The sequence below is a fragment of the Mytilus galloprovincialis genome, chromosome 13 (assembly GCF_965363235.1).
Source record: "Mytilus galloprovincialis chromosome 13, xbMytGall1.hap1.1, whole genome shotgun sequence".
Taxonomy (NCBI): domain Eukaryota; kingdom Metazoa; phylum Mollusca; class Bivalvia; order Mytilida; family Mytilidae; genus Mytilus; species Mytilus galloprovincialis.
In genome coordinates this window covers 19,114,662-19,142,042 of record NC_134850.1, presented here as the reverse complement: position 1 = coordinate 19,142,042, position 27,381 = coordinate 19,114,662, and the positions used below count along the sequence as shown (strand labels likewise).

The 27,381-nt window shown below is 31.2% G+C and overlaps 1 protein-coding gene and 1 long non-coding RNA gene across 2 annotated transcripts; one reads left to right on the top strand and one right to left on the bottom strand.

Annotated features, from left to right (window-relative positions):
• On the top strand, positions 1–12,182 carry LOC143056560 (putative transporter slc-17.2). The gene is made up of 10 exons (XM_076229663.1): positions 1–199; positions 1,035–1,268; positions 2,475–2,562; positions 3,790–3,885; positions 6,033–6,163; positions 6,664–6,813; positions 8,890–9,022; positions 10,424–10,573; positions 11,094–11,184; positions 12,048–12,182. Exons 1-8 carry the CDS (start codon positions 104–106, stop codon positions 10,507–10,509), a joined length of 1,014 nt encoding a protein of 337 aa, XP_076085778.1. The 5' UTR covers positions 1–103; the 3' UTR covers positions 10,510–10,573; positions 11,094–11,184; positions 12,048–12,182.
• LOC143056561 (uncharacterized) lies at positions 11,271–26,823 on the bottom strand. Its single transcript, XR_012972402.1, has 2 exons — positions 26,690–26,823; positions 11,271–15,069 (listed from the first exon to the last, which is right to left on the bottom strand). It is a non-coding gene; the product is annotated as an uncharacterized LOC143056561 (long non-coding RNA).
• Positions 26,824–27,381: the final 558 nt, after the last annotated feature.

Sequence of the window (27,381 nt, the reverse complement as noted above, 5' to 3'; positions counted from 1 at the left end):
ACCGTGTATCTTCTCTCAACGTTGGATACTTTCATATTTTGTTTTTATCGGCATCACGTTACAAAATGCTTTACGATCCAACTTGAGTGTGGCCATAGTATGCATGGTGAAAACTGGTAACATTTCTTCTGAATCTCGTGTAAACAATAGTTACCCGGAACACTGCAAGTTACAAATAGATGGCCAAAATCCTATTGAGGTACTGTCTTAATTCATAGCATAGTGATTTGTGACTCTACACATGTTGGTATTTAATTGTCACGTGATGGTAATAGTAAATAACAATAAATAAAATATCTTCATGTAAGGTTTCAATTCGACAGATATACTGCCAATTAACATTGAAAAATGTAAAAAAAAAAATATCACATTTCATCACCGATGTTAAATGGATTTGCCATATTTAACATAACAGTAAAAAACGGAGAAGTATTAGCATATTTGATAATCTCATATATCATGTATATAAGTTGTTATACAGTTTTATTAGAATTTAAATCAAAAACAGAGGGACAATCAAACTCATAGATCGAAAATAAAAAGACAAACAGACAAATAATAATCACAAGACGCAACATAGACATCTAAAGACTAAAAACACGAATCCCACTAAAACCTGGGGGTGATCATGATCTCAGGCGCTCCTAAAGGGAAAGCAGATCCTTCTCCACATTTGACATCCATGGAAAATGATAGAGTCGACGAAATTTAGAAACGATCTAATATGAAAACTTGAAACATTTTTGAAAAAAATACAATCATGGTAGCTAGATAAGACTATTTTGCCATTTAGACAGGAGACGTAAATGCGAAAACATGAAACGGTTTCACCTTCCGTTTCCGCCTTTAACCTGAACTTTAGCCTGAAGTTACGACACTTGTATTTTTGGTATTTTGTGTCACGTTTTATCAACTAAATGATCCATTATGATCTAGTTTACCATGAAAGGTTATCACCATTACTTGAAATTTCCAGTTTTGAGTAGTACATGAAGTAGTATTTCATTGGTCAAATCTTTTTTTTATTTTACAAGAATGCAGAATTTGATTGGGACAAATCGACTCAAGCAAAGTTACTGTCCTCCTTTTTCTATGGGTACATATGCACACAAATTATTGGAGGCTGGTTGTCAGATACATATGGCGGTAGACGAGTTTTTGGCATTGCTTTGATAATATCTGGTATTAGCTCACTTGTGACACCAGTTTGTGCCAGAACATCTGTGTATGCAGTATTTGTAGCACGTGTTATCCTAGGACTTTCTTCAGTGAGTATTAATACATAGTATGCTCTTCAGCTCCCTACTTTACCCTGTTTATCAATCGAAACTGATGGGTTTTGTTTATAAATGAAATGTGCGTCTGCCTTACAACATTAAAAGCCCGGTATCTTTGCCGAGTTCTTTTTTGCCCAACCTACGATAGAAGGGGCATAATGTTTTCTGGTCGTACCGTCCGTTCGTTCGTTCGTTCGTCCGTCCATCCCTTCGTTTGTTCGTTCGTTTGTTCAATCGTCTGTCCCGATTCATGTCAGTTTTTGATGAAGATGAAGTTCAATCAACTTGAAACTTAGTACATCTTTTCTCAATGATATGATCTTTGTAATTGTAATGCCAAATTAGAGTTTTTACTCAAATTTAACGGTTCACTGAACATAGAAAATGATAGTGCGAGTGGGGCATCCGTGTTCTTGGAACACATTTCTTGTTATTCATCCAGTGCAAATAAAGTATACCGTAATATTATGTTTAAATTAAAAAAAACATAGTTGTTGCTGAGTCCTTCACAGAATTAAGAGTTGATATAAAACGATGTTATTTTTTTTTTATCAAAGTTAACAAATTTAGAATTAATACGAAAGATCAGACGCTGGTCAATATTTCCGTTCAATTAAACCATAGTAAATATTAGTGTAGATTGTAGAAATGTTAAACTATACTTCAGTTATATTAGTTTTTTTGAGCAATCATCGGCATTATAGATTGTCAAAATCTAATAATATTTTAACAAACGAAGCATGTTTTTATTATTTCATACATATTATCAGTTTCCAATTATCACGACTGTATTATATTTTCAGGCTTCTGTCTTTTCTTCTTTTTACGTTATTGCTAATTGTTATGGAGAAAGTAGCGGAAGCAGCTTAACCTTCTGTATAATGTCAGTTCGTCAAATATTGTGAGAGATTTCTTGTTTCAAAATCTTTAGTTTTTGATGTTTATAAAAGATTTGGTTGGTGGTGTTTGTTTACAGTGTCGATGTTTTAATATCAATTCTTTTTGTCGGTTTATGTTATATATATATACTTTGATTGACATTTTCGTATCAAATATATAAAGTTTAATACACTCTCTCAATATATAGCTTTTTTTTGTAAAAGTTAGGATGTTTTTGTCCTTGTTTGACTAATCATTTTGATTGCATAATATATATTCGTTTCAATTCTTTGATGAATAACTTTAGTTTATTTACAGGGAGTTGTTCTTCCTTCTGGCAATTCAATTATTGGTCGTTGGGCACCTCTTTTTGAAAAGAGCAAACTGACGTCTTTTGCATGCTTAGGTAATAAACATGTTTGCATATTATGAGTTGTATATTTATTTCAAAGTCTCCATGCGTAATAAAAGATCTTTTGTTGTGTATATATTCAAAAAAAGTCCTAGAGACTGCTTGTGAATGTTCCATGCAGGACTTTTAGTTATTATTACCTTAAAGGCCGCTGTATTTCTATTTTTGTTTTGTTTTTGTACCCGAACAATAATAAACTATAGCAATTTTTATAATAAGCACTTTAAATTACTGTTAAACTTGGTATTTGGGACGACGAACATCTTCTGGTATTACATTACAATCATTCTGAAATCACAGCGAAATATTGGTCTTTTTATTTATTTTTTATATAATACTCATCCAAAAACTTAGAATTTTGATAAATGTAATTTGTTGTCCTATTTAGGTGAATTTTCACCAAAAATTACAAAAAGTAAAGCTTATTTTCAAAACTGCTATTGGTTTTTAAGTAAATTACTGTCATACTATAATCTTCTATTCTGCATTCCAACAACACAATACAAAATGAAAATAAAGTTATAAATTCAATGTTTGTATTTGAATTATGGTTTTTAAGTTAAAATATGTAAGAAAACTATCTTATTGAATCCAATAATAAGTGAACAGTCAATACGTCAAGGAGCATTATCTACTATTTAGACACACATTTATAATCTATCTTTCTGTTTCAAGTAACAATAAAAGTTGATTTTTTTTAAATAATACCTCAATATAAGATTTCAGTTTGATCCAAATTTTGTCAAGATAAGCCCCAAAACATCTGCGATGCATTAAAAATTTGCAAGTCAATTATTTAACCCCATTTATTACGTATTTTAGTGACCTTCAATTCAAACTCTCAATTGGAGATTGTTAAATCATGAACTAGGCGTGTTCAGCTACCAAAAATTAAGAATGTCAACATTAAAAGAGAAAGATTGACGAAAAATACTCCTGACTGATTAAATCCCCAGGAATTGTTCCTTCACAAGTAAAAAACGACGACTGACAAACATTTCAATCTATAGTAATTGCAAATGATTGCTTCGCTGTGATGGTTTTAAGTATCTCCACCCAAGTCACAATTTGAAAAAGTAAACTATTAACGGTCAAGGTAGGGTCTTCAATACGGAGCCTTGGCTCACACCGAATGTTGTTTATATACGACTTTCTTAAGAATTAAAAAAATAAGTATTCCGATTTGAAGCCATTTTTAAAAATTGAGTAACTCTGTTACAGGGGTTGCATTTGGTATTGTGGTATCATTTATAACATCTGGTTACCTGTGTAAGCATGGCTTTGATAATGGCTGGGGATCAATTTTTTACTTAACAGGTAAGTGATGTTTAAATTTTATCCTTTTGTTAATTGATTTTTGATTTAAAATAGATATAAGAAGATGTGGTATGTGTGCAAATGAAATTTTTTTCTATCCAAGTCACAATTTGTAAATGTAAACCATTACAGATAAAAGTATGGTCTTCAATATGAAACCCTGGTACACACCGAACAGCCAGCTATAAAGGGCCAACAAATGTCATATGTAAAACGATTCAAACGGGAAAACCAACGGTCTAATCTTTATAAAAACGAGGAACGAGAAAAGCTTATTAACCACATAGACAAACAACAACTACTAAAAAATCAGATTCCTGATTAACGACAAACGCAAACACATGGTGCGGATTTTAAACGTTTTTCTAGGTACAAACATTTGCCCGTATCTGAAACAATAGTGTTGCACCGCAACTTAAACAGAAATGTATCAATTAAAATCATTAAACACCATATAAGAAAGTCTTCATATAAAATCTTAACTATTGCTGATAAAACCAATGTAAAGAAAAACAAAATGCATCGAGCATTGCACAACAATAAACAGAACATTACACCAATTGTTTAATATAGTCATATCACGCAAGGGCAATAACACACTGGGTAGTGATTTTATTTTCAAGCAACAGGAAATAAAGAGCTACAATAGTCAATTATATTGGCATTATTGAAAGAGATCAAAAGAACACGTATGGTTTATGTCAATTAAGTTAATCTCAGAGTGAAATATACTTAACATAAATAAAGTCTGCAATTCTTTTGTAAGGACAAAATCATAATATTACGTCTAACAACAACCATCATTGAGGTTCCTCGCTATGGACTGTCCCATTGCCGTGTAGTGAGATAAACTAGAATTTATAATATAATTTAGTGAACAGATTGGTTTAGCCGATGTTTAAATCTGATGAATCGATTAAGAAAAAGAAAAGTAACACTCAAATTCTAAGGTAATCGTGTGATCTTTAATGGGACATAGACCCCTAATTATCTACTGCTATACATATGCATGTATCATGTGTAACAATGTTCAACTTTTTGGAATGTTGGGTTTTCAATGCTCTTCAACTTTGTATTTGTTTGACTTCATAACTGTTTTAATCTCAGCGTCACTGATGATTCTTATGTAGACGAAACGCGCATCTGGCGTATTAAATTATTATCTACTTTAGATAACGGTTCAGTCAAAATGTCCAAATTATTTAAGTTCGTATGTACGTGGTTACTGAAGAAATCAAATAACCAATCAAGTTTGCTATTGAGTTGAGTCACTTTTTTTTTTAAAGAAATACAAAAACCAGATATAACCCACTTTTTTTTCGGAAAATGCGTTAGCCAAGTCAAGAGTATAACAGTTTTTTTGTCGATCGAGAGGTTTGGTTTTGTCAATTTGTAAGAAGTAAACTATTTTGAATTTGGCTCTGAGTTGTTTTTCCAAAACTATCCATATCACATCATGATGAGCGATACCCAATTCGTAGGAGTTGTAAAACATAGTTCTCTTATTATAAAGATTCTCTTTGTGTAACATAGTATCCGTTGCCCCTGTTGATCTAGTCTATTTCGTAAACCAGCATTACGTGGTATGTTCTGTTACGTCATCAAACATTAACATTATACGTTGTAAAACGTTTTGAACACTTAAAAATGTATCAAAAGTCAATAGAAATACAAGTTCGGTGTAGATGTAAAAAAAGAAGGTGGTGTGGTATGATTGCCAATGAGACAACTGTCAACAAGAGATCAAAATGACACAGAAATTAACAAATATAAGTCACCGTATGGCCTTCAACAATGAGCAAAGGCCATACATCACAGTCAGCTATCAAAGTCCCCGAAATAACAATATAACACAATTCAAACAAGAAAACTAACGACCTTATTTATGTATCATTGCAGAAATTACAAATTTTCTTTCTCACAGAATACATCGCATGAATATTCTTTAGACCTTTGAAAGTCCTCTGTGATGGAATAAATACACACCGGATATCTTGTTATACTATTTAATGTTTGATAAGCCAATCAAATACGCATATTTGTCGTATCACTCATTCGTATCACGCATTCGCACAGTGAGATAACAAATATCTTTTCATGCAACACATAAAGTCACAATGATAATCATATTTTACACATAATTTCAGGTGGATGTACCGTTTTATGGGCTGTAGCATGGTTTTTAGTTGCTCGGGATACACCAGACCAAAATAAATGGATTTCCAAAGAAGAACTAAATTATATCAAATCGAACATACAATTTGACACAAGCAAGCGGGTAATATTTTCATTCAACATTATTTGTTCCTTGTCCAAATGTAAATTTAATCACGGTTTTTGTGATTTGATTCGTGTTGCTCAGTTTTTATATTCGATATGCTGTTGTCGAGACTTTTTTTTGCCATTCAGGTTTTTGTTTTGTTTCTCTTCTGCCATTTCTGTATTAGTAGCCTGTCAGATGACACGAAAAAGCTGACATCGCCAACATTGAACGCATTATATGTGTCAGTCATTTGAATGGTCATACAAGAAATAACCATTATTCGTGGCTTTATTTATTAAAACGGGCACTTAAAGAAAACTCAAAACTGCTAAGGTGATGATCTAACCAGAAGTATGGTCATATCAGATTTTAAAATATGCTGATATATTTACACGTTCCATTTTTTATGTTTTTATTTCATCATATAATGAGAACCCTACATTAAGCGTTCATTGATCTTTTGCGAATTGCGATTTCTCAAATGTTTTTTTATTGTATATTTTTTTCCTTTTCAGACTGCTGTTGTTCTGTGGTGTCAGATAGCCACAAATCCTGCATTTCTTGCAATTCTCGTAGCTCACTTTTGTGTAAACTGGGTATTATATGCATTAGTAACAAGTATTCCAATTTTTATGAAGACAGTTTTAAAATATGATATAAAAAGTGTGAGTATTTCAAACGTTTCTATCCCAAACAAAAAAAATTGACGAACAAATTATGGTAACAAATGATAAACAAATCATATGATTTCTTTGTGATTTGAAAGTGATAAAATTTCACATGCAAATGAGCTAACAAATCACAATAACAAATCACGAACAAATTGCTTACAAATCATAAGCAAACCAGGGTAACAAATGATAAACAAATCGTATGATTTCTTTGTGATTTGAAAGTGATAAAATTTCACATGCAAATGAGCTAACAAATCACAATAACAAATCACGAATAAATTGCTTACAAATCATAAGCAAATTATAAACAAATTGCCAAGAAATTGTTTTGAAATCATTTACAAATCAGAAGCAAATTGTTTTCAAATCGTAAAGAAATTGTTTTCAAATCGTAAAGAAATTGATATCAAATCTTTAACAAATCAGAAGTAAATCATATTCCTACCTCAAGCAAATCACAAACAAATCGTAAATAAATTGGCATCAATCATCAATTCACAGATTGTATCATTAACATCCAGATCAAAAATAAGTTCTGCCCCTGAAACTCCCAAACTTTGAAGCCCAGGTGTCTTCATTTTACTTTTAACAGCTACTCCACTAATTGTAAAAAGCCGGAGTACTATCTTTGGTTGCGATGAGGCCGGGACAAATTGTTCTATGTGAAGTTTTTCTTACTTTTTGCCCGAATTTGACTAAAACGAAGGCAACCACGTGTACATATGGTGTACTTAGTAGAATAATGTCGAATAGGTGATGGGTCTCAATTTTGGTCCAAATCTGCTACATTGTAATATATATATAGCTTTGTCCATTTTGCCCGGGACCTGGTCAGTAAACAACAATTTAAACATTAAACTTGCCAGTGAATTTTATCTGCTGGCTCGGAAATCTAGTCTTGAAATGTTTTGATCTGTTTTACACATCTTTTACACATTTTTATTTTAAAAATTAATCCTAACAGCACTAAACTATCATGATTATAACGAGATACTGAAATGCAGTTTCTGAATTTTAAAGGTTAACATTTGAATAGTATTTTAGTTAAATATGTGAAATTATAAATATAAAGATTCCTTACCACCATCATCTTTCAGACTGAATACAACTCTTCATCTTGCAACCTTCTTTGTTCAGTTAATATGGAACAGTATTTGAAATTTGAATTTGACCTCAACCGGAAGTCAGAGAGATAGATAAGCAAAGACAACTGGAATGCATTAACATTTTATTCATTGTAGCAAATCATCAATGAATCACACCAAGATGGCTAAGAAAGTTAACAAATCATTTTCAAATCATTTCATATGATAGTCAAAGTTAACAAATCATAACGAAATCACACCGTTCTAGCAAACAAAGTTAACAAATCTCTTTCAAATCATTTCATACGATATTCTAAGTAAACAAATCATAAAGAAATCACACAAAAACAGAAACAAATGGCTTACAAATCATACATTAGAAAGAAATCACATAGAAATCAGATTTAGGGAATTTGGAAAATTCTGATTTGTCTATGATTTGTTTAATGAATCGCAAGCAAATGGTACTAACAAATCGTAGAATCACGATTTGAAAGAGATTTGAATACGATTTGAAAGCAATTTGTTCATTTATTTTTCTGTTTGGGATATTAAGCTTTTTTTAATTTTAAACTTGGCATGCAGTAGGTTGAAATGATAAATTAAACTTGGAAATTATCTTTAAATTAAAAAAAAACCAAACAAACTGTGAGCTCGGTTTAATATTCCAAGCAATATATTTTCTGAATTTCTTGGTACAGACTTCTTGTAACATTGTCTTGTCCTCGATGTATCTTCAACATTTTTAGGATTTGACTTTGTCAGTTTTATCATTGTTGTAAAACTATTATATAATGTTAAAGACCACACGTTTTCGATGTTTTTTTCCTTTATAGTCTATATATAACAAAGCCGTAAAATAACAAATTATTTAGCGCTTATAAATATAATATTTCATATTTCACTTTTAAATCATTACATATTTTTATCAAGTCCTTTCGCTAAATCAAATTTTTCTTAATTACTTTGGTTTGTATTTCAGAATGGAGCGTTATCGTCATTGCCGTTTGCTTGCCAAGTAATAACTGGATTCTTGCTCAGCCAATTAGTAGATTTCCTGCGTAAAAGAAGTTTAATTTCGACTACACTTATTAGACGCTTATGTTCCTGTCTAGGTAAAAACAGATATATACATATATTTATCTTACCTCCTATACATTTCTAGGAATATGATTGGTTAAAAGCGTCCTCGTGGAAACCGTGTATATTTAATATTAGGTAAGTTGGGAGGTAGGACTTATTTCATACACGGTAAGTAGTGACGTTACGTCCCTATAGAAAAACGAAACAGTACTGAGAAAAAATCTTAAAGGTTTCGACAGACGAAGAAAGTGATGATAAAGTGAAATAAATTCATAAAACACATTTAAATCTAACAAGTTGTCATTGTTGGCATCTGTTTTTGTAGGATCAAAGGTGTCTGAATCATGTTAAAGCTAACTGTATTGAAGAATTTCTCATTTTGATAGGTCACTAGTCTTAATTTTACACGTTATGATAGTCGATAAGATAAATCCGTTACATAGTGTGCTAGTGACGTAATACGGTATATATGGGGTCATACCCCATATGGAATTTACTCAACCAATATATACCGTATTAGGTCACTAGCACACTATGTAACTAATAATATCGTAATCATATCTTTTAGTACTTATTTTATATGTGACCGGGTTTTTATGAAGGAATAATTATGTTTCATTAAAAAACTCGTACTGTTGACTATACGACAACCATCGAGAGACGTTCCAACATTTATTTTCATTTCATAGTGAAAATGCTTCAGTCATGAAAGCACTGTACTAAGTCACGAATACGTTGTTCCGTTGATTGATAGCATTTAATTTTGTCAGTTTTTATTGATTTTCTTTTTTATTCATTTTGCCCTAGAATTCGCTATTTTTGTTATATTTTCCGTTTACAATGTTATAACAATGAATGAAAAGAGAAACGAGATTTTGTTATAGCATACCTTTTAACGGTTATAGCATAAAAATGTATTTACACAGGATACGAATTGAATGCTACTTTTTATCATTTTTAGAGTGGACAAACGTTGACCGTGCTCTTTTGCTTAGTATGAAACACTTCCATGATACTTCCATGATGAATTCCCTTACATAAAAACAATGGACAAGAATTAAGAAACAGTTTAACACAAAACGTTATTGCGATTTAAGTTGATATGAGGGGTTAATCGTAGATATTCAGTGGTATGTTCTTAGTCAATGACAAAACAAATAATTAGTAGTTATATATTTTATATAAATTACACCGTTGGTTTTCCCGTTTGAATGGTTTTACATTAGTAATTTTGGGGTCCTTTATAGCTTGTTGTTCGGTGTGAGCCAAGGCTCCGTGTTGAAGGCCGTACTTTAACCTATAATGGTTTACTTTTTAAATTGTTATTTGAATGGAGAGTTGTCTTATTGGCACTCACACCACATCTTCCTATACATGCTATATCTATATAAATCATGACTCCTGTTATTCTGATGTTTGCGTTATTTTATCAGGTTTTGTTGGAAGTGGAGTGTTTCTTATAGGAACTGGTTTCACATCATGCAAAGATCGTGAAATTGCTGTTGTTTATTGTCTTTAGCATTCCTGTTTGCTGGTTTTCACAATGCTGGATGCCTTGTTAACAATATCGATATAGGTCAAAAGTAAGTAAAAAATTGTGTAACGACATTTCTCTTGAATGTGTAAAAATGTTAGAACTGTCGCTTTCAAAAATACAACATATTGCAAAGACAGCAATCGAAGAAAAAAAATAAGGCTGTTTTCACATGAATATTAAAATTAAGAGATCAGAATTTTGTCTGTAAATTTAATGTTTCAATAATATCTTCCTAATAGATTTATTAAATTTAAACATCGGTGAACTATAAATGCATTAAGTTTAGAATTTAGCTTCTGTGATATGTGTATTGCTGTTTGTTTGCTTATCTTGAAGCCTTGGCGTTGTCAGTTTATTCTTCACTATTAAGTTTGAATGTTCATTTGGTATCTTCCGCTCTCTTAAACCTAAAATTTATTTATCAGTTTATCGATCTTAAAAACTTTAATACTATGATAATCCAAGATAAAAAAAATAAATAAATGACAGAGCATAAACAAGTTGATAAACTTACAATTAGGAAAGAGATGACTGTTTTCAGTAAAATAGTTTACACATTCTTGCAGGTATGCAGGTACCTTATTCGGGCTGACCAATACACTAGCTACTGTTCCTGGTATGGTGGCCCCAATTGTAACTAGTATTTTAACACCAAATGTAAGTTATATTATTACACTCATGCATGATAAACAACAATTTAAATCTGAGTTGAACGCACGAAATGGACATCAAAAAGACAAATATAGTATAAAAGGAAAGTATTTAATATCAAAAACATATTTTATATTCTATTTAAGTTCTTCTTGATTTCGAATCCCTATTGTTTCTATTGTACAATTGTATTTTGTGCACTTTTGAAATTGAAATATAATTTAAACTCAAACCATATATTGCATAGTAGATATGTTTTTGTGAATTATAGGAAAGTATATCGAAATGTGTGTAGTGACAAAATTTATGAAATATATTTTAGTACTTTCAATTTGAAAAGATAGTAATCTGCACAAATATAAATTATACGTACTTTCTGGTATTTAAACTTGGCTACACTCTTATCAGGAACAATATACTTTTCAATTAATTGCACAAAAAACTACACTACTTCGAAATGTTTTTCATAAAACATGTAAAAGTAGCAAATACACACAAAAATGTATGTCAACTAATTTTTAAACTGTTATAAAAGATACTACAAATATAGTCATATTAATTCTACCCTTAACAAAAATGCAACAGTGAATATCATCATGGTGTTAATATATATGTTCAGGAGTCTTAGAACTTTAATTTTGTGTCTATTTTTGTTTTTGTTGTAACTGTCGTTTGATGTACACAGGAATCAAGTTTTAAGAAATGTTCACTATTTGTTTAGAGGTTTCTATATTCGAAATACAGTGAATATATACTACATAGAAAGACGTTTAACTTATTTAAACAGTGAACCAGTCTATATAAGATTTGTGCACTATGTAATAATTTATAGTATTAAGGGTGACATTGACAGTAATTTCTTTTTTTAGGATACAGCAGGAGAGTGGAGACACATGTTTTATGTGTGTGCTGGAGTATGCTTGCTAGGAATTGTTGTTTATGGATGCTTGGCAAGTGGAGAAGTTCAAGAATGGGCCAAAGATGAAACTGAAGTTAATATTGAAAAACCGAAAAATATTGATAAAAATGAAAATACAAAATTTTAAAGTTGAAACAGTTTATAATGCAAGCACGGTTTTTATTCAAAATAATTCTGTTTGAAATAATGGATTCACAGTGCCTTATTGAAAGCAAATATGATATTTGGTTGAAGGCCAAGGCTGAACATCGCGTGACAAAATATAAAAGGCTGTTTCAATGGCCCACAATAAAATTATCAGTATTTATAACAAAATATCTATAAAACAAGCGTTCACGAATGAATGATATTATGTCACAGTGTTGTGTAGGCTATTAATTTGATATGTGATTGCTGCGATTTATATCCATGTATATGATATACATGTATAAGGTTACACACTGATCATTGATATATATATTTGAAGAAGAAAAACCATTCTTATTATATTACAAATATTTATCCTGCAATTGGGTGTCCTACTATACAGATACAGCCCTACAGATATCGCTATGCTGTATCTGTATACTATACATATATCGCTTCTAAGCTCCGCCCACTGCCGGACTGAGTATTGTTTGAACCTGTGTGACCTCAGAATGTGTATTACACTTGCATTCCAATGACGATGACAATTGTCGATGTCAAAACTTGAATGTGTATGATTGTGTTACAAAATCAGCCATGTCAATTTCAGCATGCATGTTTAGTGAAAGTCAAGTCTGAAGCGTAGGACAACTCGTACACTTCTGTTTCAAATTGGACAATGTTTTGTTTTTAATTTTTACTGTTGAAATTAGTTGTTATGTTATAATAGATATTTATTCACCTTGAGCGATGTATTATTATTGACCATTCGAGATTCTTTTTTTGCGAATCCATCTTCAGCGTAATGTGTGATTTTGATAGTACTACGCGGGCCTCAAGGGATTACAAATCGAAAATAAATGCTAAATATGTAAGTTTTTGTGTTTTTCAAAACACAAACAATTTACAGAATTAATTGCAGGATAAAGACAATAACTGTTTAGTGTCTTTATATATCAGCTGTATTTGTACTCGGCTCGAAACAGGTGTAGTAGCTCGCTAAAAGCTCGCATACACCTTTGTTTCCTAGCCTCGTACAAATACAGCTGATATTTAAAGACACTAAACAGTTATTGTCTATATATTTGGTTTTAATTCCTAGCTGTATTAATTTTTTAATATTTTTTCACGAACGCAATGAAAAATAATATAATTATAATAAAAGACATGCAATGTAAAGACCATAAAAGTCTTAAAGATAAATCAAATGGCGCATACGAATACACAGAAAACGGCCAAAAACCAATTGAGGTTTCGCAAATTGTTAGACATAAATTGGTGAAGTTTCAGCACCCATTTTTGTTAAATCATAGACAGATAACTATACTTAATTTGAATGAACTATTTGTTTTTTATTTTTTTATTTTTCGAGAAAATAAGACCCGTAACCCCTCATTTAATTAACGATTTCTTAAGTATCTATAAAAAAGGAATTCTCTCATTGAATTCTCATCAATTTTATCGTTTACATTTTTATTATTAGAAAAATTTTAGATTCTCCTATATTGCCAGTATCGACTAACTGTGATTTCGATAATGTCAATGAAGCCCAATTTCGACAGTAACACAGATTTTTTAGAGAAGTTTACGAAAGTCATATCAGCTACGTATCCAAAAGCGTGCGTAAAATATCTGACTTTGATTTCCATTTTGTAGAAAAAACATATTTATCTGGCTTAAAACTTTATGTTTCATAAATAACGGACGTATCGTGCAAACATTTCAAGACGGTCAGATCCCGACATTTCATTATTCGTCTTTTTATAATTAGATGGGTGTCTTATACATTTGAAAACTATGATCAACTTGTGAAAAGTTCTCTCTGATCCTATAACAATGTAGGTCAGGTGAGATTAATATACAATTCACAAAATAAAATGACACAACATTAGTTTGTAGGCTAAATGAATCAAAAATATAATTACAGTTTTGATGTAGGAATTTGTTTGATATCTTCTTCCATCTTTTTCAAGTTTTTCAGTTCCATTTCTAATTGTTCACACATCTGTTGTAGTTTTCCACACACCATACTTTTATTTTCCATTTTCATTTCTATTGATGTTTGGATTATTTGGTAAATATCTAAACACATTGATAAGATTGCAAAATGTAAAGTTTTTTTAACGCTGATCTACTCACAGATAAAATCTCATCAGTACCAACTAATGTTCTGATGCTTGTTTTTCCAATTGCCTCTTTGAGTCCAGTTGTTATTCCCTCAGATGTATCCTCTGCTTTTAATTCTCTTGCATCAGAAAAATGTACTGATATTTGTGAACTTTCAACTTCACCAGGAACAGCGGTGTTAATTGTAGAGATTACATTATCAAATTTTAAAAATCCATTGCCTGCGGCATATATAACAGGGACACTTCCACATGTATTCAATTTAGAAACCCATTGCACTATTTTATCATTGGTTCCATTCTCTTTCATGAAGTCTTCAATTACTTCTTTGTGTTCTATCATTGTGTCCTTGTCTTTTTTCAAAGCACAGTGTGCAAGTTCAAGCTGCTCACTCTGTTTCGACATACTAACAATTGATGCTGCAGAAGCAGTGACTGACCCAAAAAGAGATAACAGGCCTGCAAGTATGACACAGTATACCAATGACATTCCAGACGTGACAGGAGCAATAAATAATCCTAAAACTAATCCACCAGTTCCAAGTAAAGATACCAATTTACCAACAATTTTGGCAATATTCGTGCTTTTAGAGACAGTTTTTATAGTTGTGATTGCCTCTGTTAATAATCTAATAGTAAATTCCCTCTGCATAACTAATTGTTCGTTGCTACTCCGTACTTTCGCAGTATTAACATCTTTTTTTGAACTCATGGCATTATCTGGAGAGAAAAAAACAACAATACTAAACGTTAAACTCATAATGCAATAAGTAAGTTGATTTTTTACCTGTCGACGGGGCGATTCAACACCCCATCGACGCATCCTATCGTTCTTCGTTTAGACACCAGCACGAATTAGTTGATCCATACGATGTGTCTTTGACCAAACTAGCTAAGGACATTTTTACCACATGGTAGATTTTGGTTTGTCATTACGTCGTCTAATCTTTCAATTACCGAACGTGACTTATTCCCGATTGTGACTGGTTTGCTGCTGAGTGTGAATTCGCATTACTATAAAACGTGTTACGGTACTTGTCTATCCCAAATTCATGTGTTTAATTTGATGTTGTATTTGTGGTTCTCGACAGATTTTGTCTAATTTGTTGACGTCTTTTCTTTTATATTCATGTCTTATGTTAAAGAAAATTAATCACCGCCTTCATTTATTAGATTTGATTTTTCAACGTAATCTGTACGATAATTTACGTTTGAAGTTGGTTTCATAACAAACTGGACATATATATAATAGTTAATTATATTAATAAGTATTGGAATATGCATTGTGTTTAAATTCAATATCAGTATTTAGTTCTATTATAATCTTAAATCAATTCTGATTCTATCTTACTTTTGAGTTATAGTTTTCTCAAATGTGAGGTAATTTTTGTGCCTTTTCACCACTTCATATGTGACGTCATTTTTATTATTTTTTACGTTTAGGCCTGGACTAAATCGATGTGTCTATTTCTCTGTGTTGGTCTTTGCATTATGTATTCTGGTTGTGTTTTCTGTAATTAGTTAATACTTCAGTTTCATTATGTATATCTTTTATATTCATTTGATAAAATGTACTGTTTGCAATAGCATAAATTGTTCTAAATAATAAGGATGTTCTTATCCCAAGCATAAAAACATAGCCGTATTTGACACAACCTTTTTCAACCTTTGATCTTCAGTGCTGTACAACTTTGTACTTTTTTTTCACTTTCGATCTTATATATCTTTGCGGCACTTGTGAGTCTTGTGTGGACAAGGCGCGTTTTTGGCGTATTAAATTATTAAAACCTGATGCCTTTTGTTATCTATTAATTATGTGTTTCTTTGTCTAATACGTTCTCCTATTTATTTGTATTGTAGTACTGTAATATTATGTTGTCATTTAAATGTTATATTTAACATTGCCATTAAAGTGCGAGGTTTGGCATGCCACAAAACCATGTTCAACCCACCATTTTTATCTTTAAAAATGTCCTGTACCAAGTCAGGAACATGTCCATTGTTATATAATCATAGTTCTTTTCTGTGTGTGAAACATGTTAATGTTGTGTTTCCGTTGTGTCGTTTGTTTTCTCTTATATTTTAGTGTGAATTCACATTACTATTAGACGTTTCACGGTACTTTTCTATCCCAAATTCATGTATTTGGTTTTGATGTTATATTTATTATTCTCATCGGATTTTGTCTAATGCTTAGTCCGTTTCTGTGTGTGTTACATTCTAATGTTGTCTCGTTGTTCTCCTTTTATATTTAATGCGTTTCCCTCAGTTTTAGTTTGTGACCCAAAATCGTTTTTTGTCCATAGCTATATAGATTTACGAGTTTTGAACAGCTGTATACTACTGTTGACTTTATTTAGATGACTTTGGTTTTATCATATTTTGCTTTGTCTTTACTTGTGAATTCTTATCTATGAATAATTAGTGTTATACACTACTTCGTTGGGGAAGGGAAGTGTAAGTTTTGTATTAAGTGAGGAAGCCAGAGTTCCCGGTGATCAGCTTACACATTTTGAATGGAAAATGGACAATCCTAGTCAATTTAAATTGCATTGATGCGCACTTGCCAAGTACGAGCTTGGAACTCACAATATCAGTGTTCTTTTAATATTCTGAACGGATTTGTGACATTATAGGACTAATGCCATTGCAATGGGTGAAAAGTAGGTACTCAAATATTGAAAAAATATTTGTTAAGTCTATGATTAAAGATACAACTTTTTATACTCTACCACGGGCTTAAACCAGACGAAGTAGGCAGGCGTCTAAATAAATTTATATAATTCTTTAACAATTTGCCAGTATTAAGCTTATGTAATGCTTTTCCGAAAACTGTTATCAACAGTAAGTGTCATGGCTGATTTTTTCAATCTTGTTCGAGATTATCAGACTTTAAAATTGAGAATGAAACTGGAGATAGTGTTAAAGAAATAATATAAAAAAAAAAAACGACCAAAGAATATAAAACTGCCAAAGGCCATCAATGGTTCTACAACACAATGATAAAATCCGGCTCCCGGAGGCAGGCTTCAACTGGACTCTAAATAAAAATGTGTACCAGTACAGTAAAAACAGACGTCACACTAAACTCTGAAACATATACATGGACAATAATCTAACACAAAACATGCAAAACTAACAAAAATCAGAGACTCCTGTCTTGGACAAGCGCAACAATGCACCAGGGTTAAACATATTTTTGATATCCGAACCCTCCTACAATACGTATAGCCATTATAGAATAAACAAACATACAGCAATATACGCAGTAAAACTCAGTTTGATAGGAGTCCGAGTCTAATGTTAGAATCGGAAACAGTAGAAATAAGCAAAATAACAATGATATATTCATAAATAAAAAAACTATTAGCAGTCACTGATATGCAAGTGCCAGACCTCATTTAGATCGGTTCAAATTCCATATTAAGATACCTATGTAAATAAAAATTAGATACTATTACACTGAAATCACTAATAAACATCAGTGAACTCAATAAAGATAATATAGTTGTAATACCACCAAATCATGGTACGTCACATCCGGTTACATACGAAAGTAGGTCTAAAAAAATATTCCCTTGAATTTGACCGTTGTAGGTAATTAATCCTACCTTTTATTTCAGTAAAACTATTTCTGTGTCATAAACATATGTTTTGGGTATTTCAAAACACAATTATTTTTTATTTTCTATAGAAAATTTTGTAATCTTGAGGTAACATGGTGACTAAACCTTGTACATAGATAGAATAAGGGGAGATTTCTGATTGGTTAACTTCCAATGATGGTTATTTTCTTATATGCAATGAAATGTAATGTGAAACTTTTTCTATAGAACTGGACAAGATAAAACTTTACTCATGCCAAATATTTCTTTATTTGAAACAAAGATAAACTCTGCACAATTTTTTGGAAAGTGCAAATTTAACAAAGACTAATAGGGGAAAATCAATGGTGGTATTACACCTAATATTGGAAGCTGTACATGCACCTATGGCTTTGTGAGTAGTCTCATATGTTAAAATTTCTTGCTATTTAAGTGAAATAATACAAAAAATGAAATATTCTGGTTGGATTGAGTCTCGAAAACTCATTTTATGACAAAATTGTCTTGAAATAGGACTGTACCATGAATATTCAGTTGACAGAACAAGCCATTCTAAGTGCATATATTTTTTTGTATGGAGGAGGGTGGGCTTTTTTTCCTTATTTCTTATATTTTACTATGATATAACATTTTCCTAGGTAACACTTAAATAAATATATAGTTATAAGTAGATGAAATTATTTTTAATGTTGTAACGACAAGTTATTCACTAAAAGAGAAACATTTTATGTCGCTCTTTTGAACACGGCATCAATTTAATTTGTATGTAAGGACTTATTGAAACTTCCTTGGAGAAAGTAAACTTTTATATGGCTTGTTCATTCTGCTTAAATGCTTTAACTACTCATTTCTTATAACATTTCTACCATAAATGAGTGAAAGTTACCCCCAAAATTTTATTTATAGGCCAGAAAAGTTGAAATTTTTAGGAAATATGAGGTATAAATTGACCCCAAAAGACCTTATAAAGAAGACAAAGAGGTTTGTTAGTGGTATTTTATCTTCCTAAAATCATCTTGTGTATCATTTTCAACTGTTTGTAGGCAGATAAGAAAGATATTTGATCATTTATTGGTCCACACACTATTCTAACTTGATGCGGCTTGGTTTGGATTTGTCGAAGAAATTTTGCTCGAATCGCTGTAGATGTCGTCTTTCATTATACTAGATTTTTCTCAAACTATTGAACAGATTATGACAACACTTGTCAGCAAAGCTTGAAATAACCAGTATTACAAAGGGAAAAAGTCACATTCAGTTTATTGAACAAAAACGTCTTCTTTAAATATGGGAAGCTGTACATGCACCTATGGCCTTGTGAGTAGTCTCATATGTTAAAATTTCTTGCTATTTAAGTGAAATAATACAAAAAATGAAATATTCTGGTTGGATTGAGTCTCGAAAACTCATTTTATGACAAAATTGTCTTGAAATAGGACTGTACCATGAATATTCAGTTGACAGAACAAGCCATTCTAAGTGCATATATTTTTTTTGTATGGAGGAGGGTGGGCTTTTTTTCCTTATTTCTTATATTTTACTATGATATAACATTTTCCTAGGTAACACTTAAATAAATATATAGTTATAAGTAGATGAAATTATTTTTAATGTTGTAACGACAAGTTATTCACTAAAAGAGAAACCTTTTATGTCGCTCTTTTGAACACGGCATAAATTTAATTTGTATGTAAGGACTTATTGAAACCTCCTTGGAGAAAGTAAACTTTTATATGGCTTGTTCATTCTGCTTAAATGCTTTAACTACTCATTTCTTATTACATTTCTACCATAAATGAGTGAAAGTTACCCCCAAAATTTTATTTATAGGCCAGAAAAGATGAAATTTTTAAGAAATATGAGGTATAAATTGTCCCCAAAAGACCTTATAAAGAAGACAAAGAGGTTTGTTAGTGGTATTTTATCTTCCTAAAATCATCTTGTGTATCATTTTCAACTGTTTGTAGGCAGATAAGAAAGATATTTGATCATTTATTGGTCCACACTCTATTCTAACTTGATGCGGCTTGTTTTGGATTTGTCGAAGAAATTTTGCTCGAATCGCTGTAGATGTCGTCTTTCATTATACTAGATTTTTCTCAAACTATTGAACAGATTATGACAACACTTGTCAGCAAAGCTTGAAATAACCAGTATTACAAGGGGAAAAATTCACATTCAGTTTATTGAACAAAAAAGTCTTCTTTAGGTGTAATACCACCAAATCATGGTACGTCACATCCGGTTGCATACGAAAGTAGGTCTTAAAAAATATTCCCTTGAATTTGACCGTTGTAGGTAATTAATCCTAACTTTTATTTCAGTAAAACTATTTCTGTGTCATAAACATATGTTTTGGGTATTTCAAAACATCATTATTTTTTATTTGTGATTTCTATAGAAAATTTTGTAATCTTGAGGTTACATGGTGACTAAACCTTGTACACAGATAGAATAAGGGGAGATTTTTGATTGGTTAACTTCGAATGATGGTTATTTTCTTATATGCAATGATATGTTATAGGAAATTTTTTCTATAGAACTGGACAGGATACAACTTTACTCATGCCAAGTATTTCTTTATTTGAAACAAAGATAAATTCTGCACAATTTATTGGAAAGTGCAAATTTAACAAAGAATACATGTAATAGGGGAAAATCAATGGTGGTATTACACCTATACTGAAATATTATCATTATTAATTCTAATACTGCCAACAGTATATCATAAGGTCTTTCATTAAGGCATTAATCATATGAAGTACTAGAAATTGCTAGAAAAATATCTTGTCCTTTACGGATTTATGGATGTCATCGTCAACACAAGGTTATGTGTCGTCAACAATTTATGTTCAAAAATGTATTATATATGTAACATTACTTTCCTCAGTGGTCAAGTAAATGTTCGAAGTGATGTTGACTTTTCCCTCATGATTCATGATAGATCAGTATTCTTGGTTTAGGTTCTAATATTGGTTCTACCGTTGGTGGTTAACGTAAAATATACCAAACAGGAGGCACAAAATTCATATTGAAACACTTCCTGTTTATATGGTTTATATCTTTACTCTATGTCGAATATACGGATTTATGGATGTCATCGTCAACACAAGGTTATGTGTCGTCAACAATTTATGTTCAAAAATGTATTATATATGTAACATTACTTTCCTCAGTGGTCAAGTAAATGTTCGAAATGATGTTGACTTTTCCCTCATGATTCATGATAGATCAGTATTCTTGGTTTAGGTTCTAATATTGGTTCTACCGTTGGTGGTTAACGTAAAATATACCAAACAGGAGGCACAAAATTCATATTGAAACACTTCCTGTTTATATGGTTTATATCTTTACTCTATGTCGAATTATTGCAAGTTAAAAAATCAATGGGCAAATCCACATTACTGATGTCTAAGGAACCTTAATTTATGGCATGCGATTCGACTAATATGTATTCAGATAACAGTTGCAATATTTTAAACTGTAGTAAACATTTTTAGAAAAAAGGTGGGTTTAACCTTGTGTGTTGGCAAGCCAAACCTCCCGCTGATATCAAAATTTAAAAAAAGCCGCTCAAATGACAAGACTTCGTGATAGAAATACAGTGCAAACATAATCAACACTAAATACAGAGAAATACATTAATTAAAAGTAGTACTTTACATCATGTAAACCACAGAGTAACACCTTCCACAAAATTCACAACAGAAGCAACGGGCATCAATAGTGAAATATAAACCGTGCGTCACACTAATGGATCAACGCCCCAACAAAAAGTGAAGTATATATGTAACGTTTTAATAATCACCGATTTTTTTCACTGTAATGTACAGTAATGGTGTTATTATTTATATTTTCTACTCATGTAGCTTTTTCTTTTAAAGCAAAACTGTGTATAAACAATATCAAGTATGTGCATTAGTTGTTTTAAACTGAAAATCATAAAGTAGTTGATTTATCTCTCAAATTAAACCTATTCACATAAAAAAAATAAAACTAAAAAAAAACCTGTAATATAAGGCATGATAATGTCAGATCAAATAGTAAACTCACATGAATGCAAACAACACAAAAACCTAAAATCTTATAAAAACATCAAAAATTTAGACGAACCACGAGTAACTCGACTATAGAAACGGACAAATAAGACATATATATTGTCAATGGTGGTCCATAGAAATAATGAAAATATAGATGTAGTTGACTGTTGAGTACTGTGAATTAATTATTATTCGTTGAAAACAAATTTTCGTTGGTAGAAGTGAACAATGAATTAAAATAATCAATGAGTTAAAACTTCCTAAAGGCTGTGTATGCAAAGATGGCCAAATCTACGGAAGTGCAAGTTTTCTCAATCCACGATTATTGATATTAAAACAAGAATATGGACCTTATACACGGATTCCCCATTCACACTATCATACTTTATGTTCAGTGATCTTTGAAATATGGATTACAACTATAATATGGCATAACAAATTAGAAATATCATATCTTAGGGAACATGTGTACATTTGTACTATGTTTCAATTTGATTTGGCTTCAAATTCACCAAAAACTACCTTGACTATAACCTTAAGCGTTTATTTATCTATGATATATGTGGATGTGCTTTTAGTGTTTATAATTAAATCGTTTTTAATTTGAAAATTCTTTACGAGGTTGTGCATAGAGAGTAAGTGTATGGTAATTCTTTGATACAAATGAAGACAAAATACAAAATAAGTTAAATCTATTTTCTACAATTTGCGAAAAAAATGTGTTCTTTGTCAGTAATGAAAATGAGTTTAAAGTCCAGAGTAAAAATATGGAAGTCCTTGCATTGCAACTCATCCAGTCAATTGATCAAGGATCGATGTAAATACAAATACTGATAAAGCTGGGAACAAATAATACTAAATTATGCATATCCGTTTATCGAATGGTGAAAATTAATGGGACGGACCAAAACAATGGAGTAGGTCCGGTAAGACCCCTTTTTGACCCCAAAATACAACTATTACAGTTTTACAAAATTGTTAAAATATAAATTTATAGTTATTTATTGGACAAAAGAATGCTTCTGTTACATATATATGGGCTGTTTTTGACAATACAATGCACATATATTGGGTTGTAGCACCATTAAGTCATGCTAATTTACTGGAATCTTCAAAATTCTAGCATTTTAGTTAAATTTTATACGTTTTCCGTGTAAAACGAAAGTGGCCGCATTCGTGTTCATCCTTAATATTGAAACGTAAGTTGTATTTTATGATAATACATAACATATATAAAGGTTGTGGATGAACACGGATGCGGCCACTTTCATTTTTGACAAAAACCATCTGTAAATCGACATTTTCCTGCATATTTGGTAGCTTTTTCATATTTGAGCTTGAATCGGATCGTTTTTATACGACCGAATTAGTTAAAATCTTTCACATAAACTAATTGAATCAAATGAAATAGACACTTAAGTGTTTAAAAAGGGGTAAAAATCTATTGTCAGATGAACCTGAAATTTGAGGCCAAAATCAGTCCTTACCGGACCTACTCCGTCTTTTTTGGAATTTCTATTTCACTAACTAATAAAAAGTTACATTACATTAAATTTACACATTCCTTTTCATGTAAATAATCATTGAAGAAAAATTCGACAACATTTCATCACAGTAACACGTATATATATACATTGGTACAGGTTAATTTTGGGCCAATTATCTACATAATATAACGTGTAACAGTTAATCAGTTTTAAAAGTCTTGAGTTTCCGCGATTTTTCAGTCTAATATATAGGTAATGTACTAATATAAGTTAATCCATGGAATAAGATAAAAACTCCGGTACAGTAAAAGAAAGTACAATATTAATTGTAAATTAAAACTTCGAAATTCAGCGGTGGAATTGGTCACAGGCATTGTCAATTCTGCATTGCATTGTAACTTGTAGAACACCCTACAAACACAATATTCGTCTGCTATAAAAAGAAGAAAATACGTAATATAGAAAAATATTATCTATACAGCAGTGTTTGAGAAAATATTAGGTTCATTTCTAATCCATAATTTAGTACAAAATAAAGTGAGAATTTTTTTTAATTCACTTATCAAGTATGACTCTTCATACGATACCCTTGTGGGTAGTAAAAGTCGTTAGGCACCTCGAGTAGCTATCTTGTAAAAATGTAAAAAGTTTAATAATAATAGAAAATAGTTACACAAATCATGTAACTGCTTGAATTCGTAAGTGCAATTGATTTCAGAAATCATCACAATATAATAAACTAGAAATCATTGAGATGAGAACTAAAGTTTTTGACCTTTACCCGTGACCAAGGAAGTGGTTCATACATTACAAAACACCTTCTGGTGTTGGTTATGATACATGTCAAGTATCAACTTCGAAATTAAAACGGTTCTTAAGATATAGAGCGTATGAAACCATTTTTGACATTAACCTTTGACCTAGGAAGTTGTACATACATTATGACAAACCCTCTGGTGTTAATTAATATACACGTCAGTTACAAACTTTGAAATCATAACGGTTTTCGATATATAGAGCGGAGACAATTTGTTACGGACGGGCGAATAACACATTGATCACTACGTTCGACCCGCCAGTCGTTGTTTCATAATAAAAATCCTGATAATAAGGCGAATATGTAATAAAAAAACACCAAAGAAAAGTAGATAGCATGCAAGCAATCTGGAAAAAAATTACGACAACGATCAAGTACAAACACGAGTGCAAATAAAGTTCGATCACAAATAAACTAAGTTTTCCTATTTATGCCAACCTAATGTGTTTTATTTTATTTTTTAATCTTTCGGGCTTAGATTATATATGCCTACTTACTGTAAATCAAATAACATCGTATGGTTAAAAAAGGATTACGTCTTTTGATATCAATATTTAAGTGCAGTTAGGTAAACAGTTAACAAGATCTAGTTAACGTATTAACTATCAATGTATACATTATACTGTGTTAAATGCAAACAACAGTATATATATTTCTTAACATACATTACAATGCACACATATTGTTAGTGTTAGACAGTGTTAAATATGATTGGTCAAGCTCACTCACAAAGTCATGTACAAAATTAATTACAGATACACAAAAACATGGTTACATACAACCAGAGGCTCAGAAGAGCATGTGATGCTCAAATGATTCTTCTTTCCTTTTGGTATTGTAAATATGAATTCAAATCTTATCAGATATCCTAATAATGAGTGAGGCCAAATTTGGTTTTATAATGACCCTACAATTTAATTAAAAGCAGAGGACTTTTTATAAAGTTAACATAAATGACCTATACGTTCATTGAAATTGTATAAAAGGACTACCGTACATAAGGACAATTACTCAGGCAAGATGTCAATTGACACTTATGTTCTAGGATAACAAATTAACAACCCTAATTGGTTCGCACCTGATATGAAACATTCATGTTAACGTTAACGTTATATTTCAGTTCATTCCATTTAGTGGTTCATATATGAAAACATTGTTATCTTATTTCTATAACTGGTCTCCCGTTGATGTCCATCTTAAATGAAAAATCAGTTACAAAGTTACAAAAATTGGTAAGTACCGGGTAAGCATCTCATTATGAACAGGAAGAATAGTGTAGGGTCCCTTTGTTAAACTTAGTTCACCTCTAGCAGCCATCTTTGATGATTGATTAGCTACAAAGTAAGAACATTTGTGCAGCACCTTATTAGGAACATTCATGCAATAATGAATGTTTGTTCTCATTCTATTATAGAATACATTTTTTTTCTATGTATTTACCATAGGTTCCTATGTTTAACTAACATCCCGAAATGAACAATCACTTGTATTTTTTGTCTATCTGATGAGTTAAGCCTTTTTCAACTGATTTTTATATTTCGTTCTTATGTTGTACTGTTATACCACTGTCCCAGGTTAGGGGGAGGGTTCGGATCCCGTTAACATGTTAAACCCCGTCACATTATTTATGTATGTGCCTGTCCTAAGTCAGGAGCCTGTAATTCAGTGTTTGTCGTTTGTTTATGTCTTACATTTTGTTTTTCGTTCATTTTTTTTATATAAATAAGGCCGTTAGTTTTCTCTTTTGAATTGTTTTACATTGTCTTATCGGGGCCTTTTATAGCTGACTATATGCGGTATGGGCTTTACTCATTGTTGAAGGCCGTACGGTGACCTATAACTGTTCATGTTTGTGTCATTTTGGTCTTTTGTGGATAGTTGTCTCATTGGCAATCATACCACATCTTCTTTTTTTATATTCATGCATTTTTTGGTTACATTCCATTCACAGGTTCCCTACAAGTTCAAAATATAAAGGTAACCGTTGACGCAACGGATGACGGATGCCAAGTGATGCCTTCAGGATTGGTGAGCTAAAATTAAATTCTAAGTACAGGTAACTACCCGGTATATCAGGTCAATAAATATTACGTAAACATTTGTTAGATTAATACAAAATCAATATAAATTTTCTTCAAATATAAATATTAACTTAGTACACTTGATCATGAATGAAATAATCAACAATAGTATTTTAGTATCGATGTGTATGGTTAGTACTACTGAAAAGAAACAAAATTTACAAGCAGCAGACTATCACTAAATATCGAAACAAAATATGGACAATAAGGAACAATATACCTTTTGGTGTTTTCTAATCAAGTGACGCTAGCTAGATTGAAACATTTGAAAAGTATTAATAAAGCATGTACATATTATGTATATTCTCACCATTTCATCAGATGCATAATGCACATGTATGTTACATCAAATATGCTGCGCACAAATCTTTTTCCATCAACATTGTTTTCCTTTTCATTGGATTTTTTGTATTTCCGGTGGACAGAATGTCCTATTTCGTGACCTTTGAGAGTCTCAATGTGAGAATCTACGTCGTTGAAACGTCTACCCTACACAAGGCTACAAAAGATAACTAGAACTGTAGACGGATATAAAACGAAATTTCATATATCTACCTGTTTATTAAAATTGTTGATAGAAATAAAGAAACAGAAATATAGCGGCAATAAAGTGTACATAGGAATATGAACATTATGCATTGAACGAAAAATATATTAAAGTACAAAACATTTACAAATAAAAAAGGTGTATAAATTATTAAACAAGTCAGAATTAGATGCTACATTTTTTACAATATGCATGACAAGATCACTGTTTTTCACTGTATTTTTAGTTAATCGTTTTGTCAGTGTTTATCCATTTGTTTAAAGTTTAGTAGATATACTCTGTGTTCTAGACAATAGTACTAGTATTAACTGTGCGTAGGAAAAAGACATGTATGTTTTGTAGAAACAGAAATATTTAACTCGTAAATTGGTGAATTTTAAGCGTATTATCATTAGACAGAGATCTATCTCCTATTAAAGTAACATCACCAAATCATAAAAAAATCCATGTTCTGG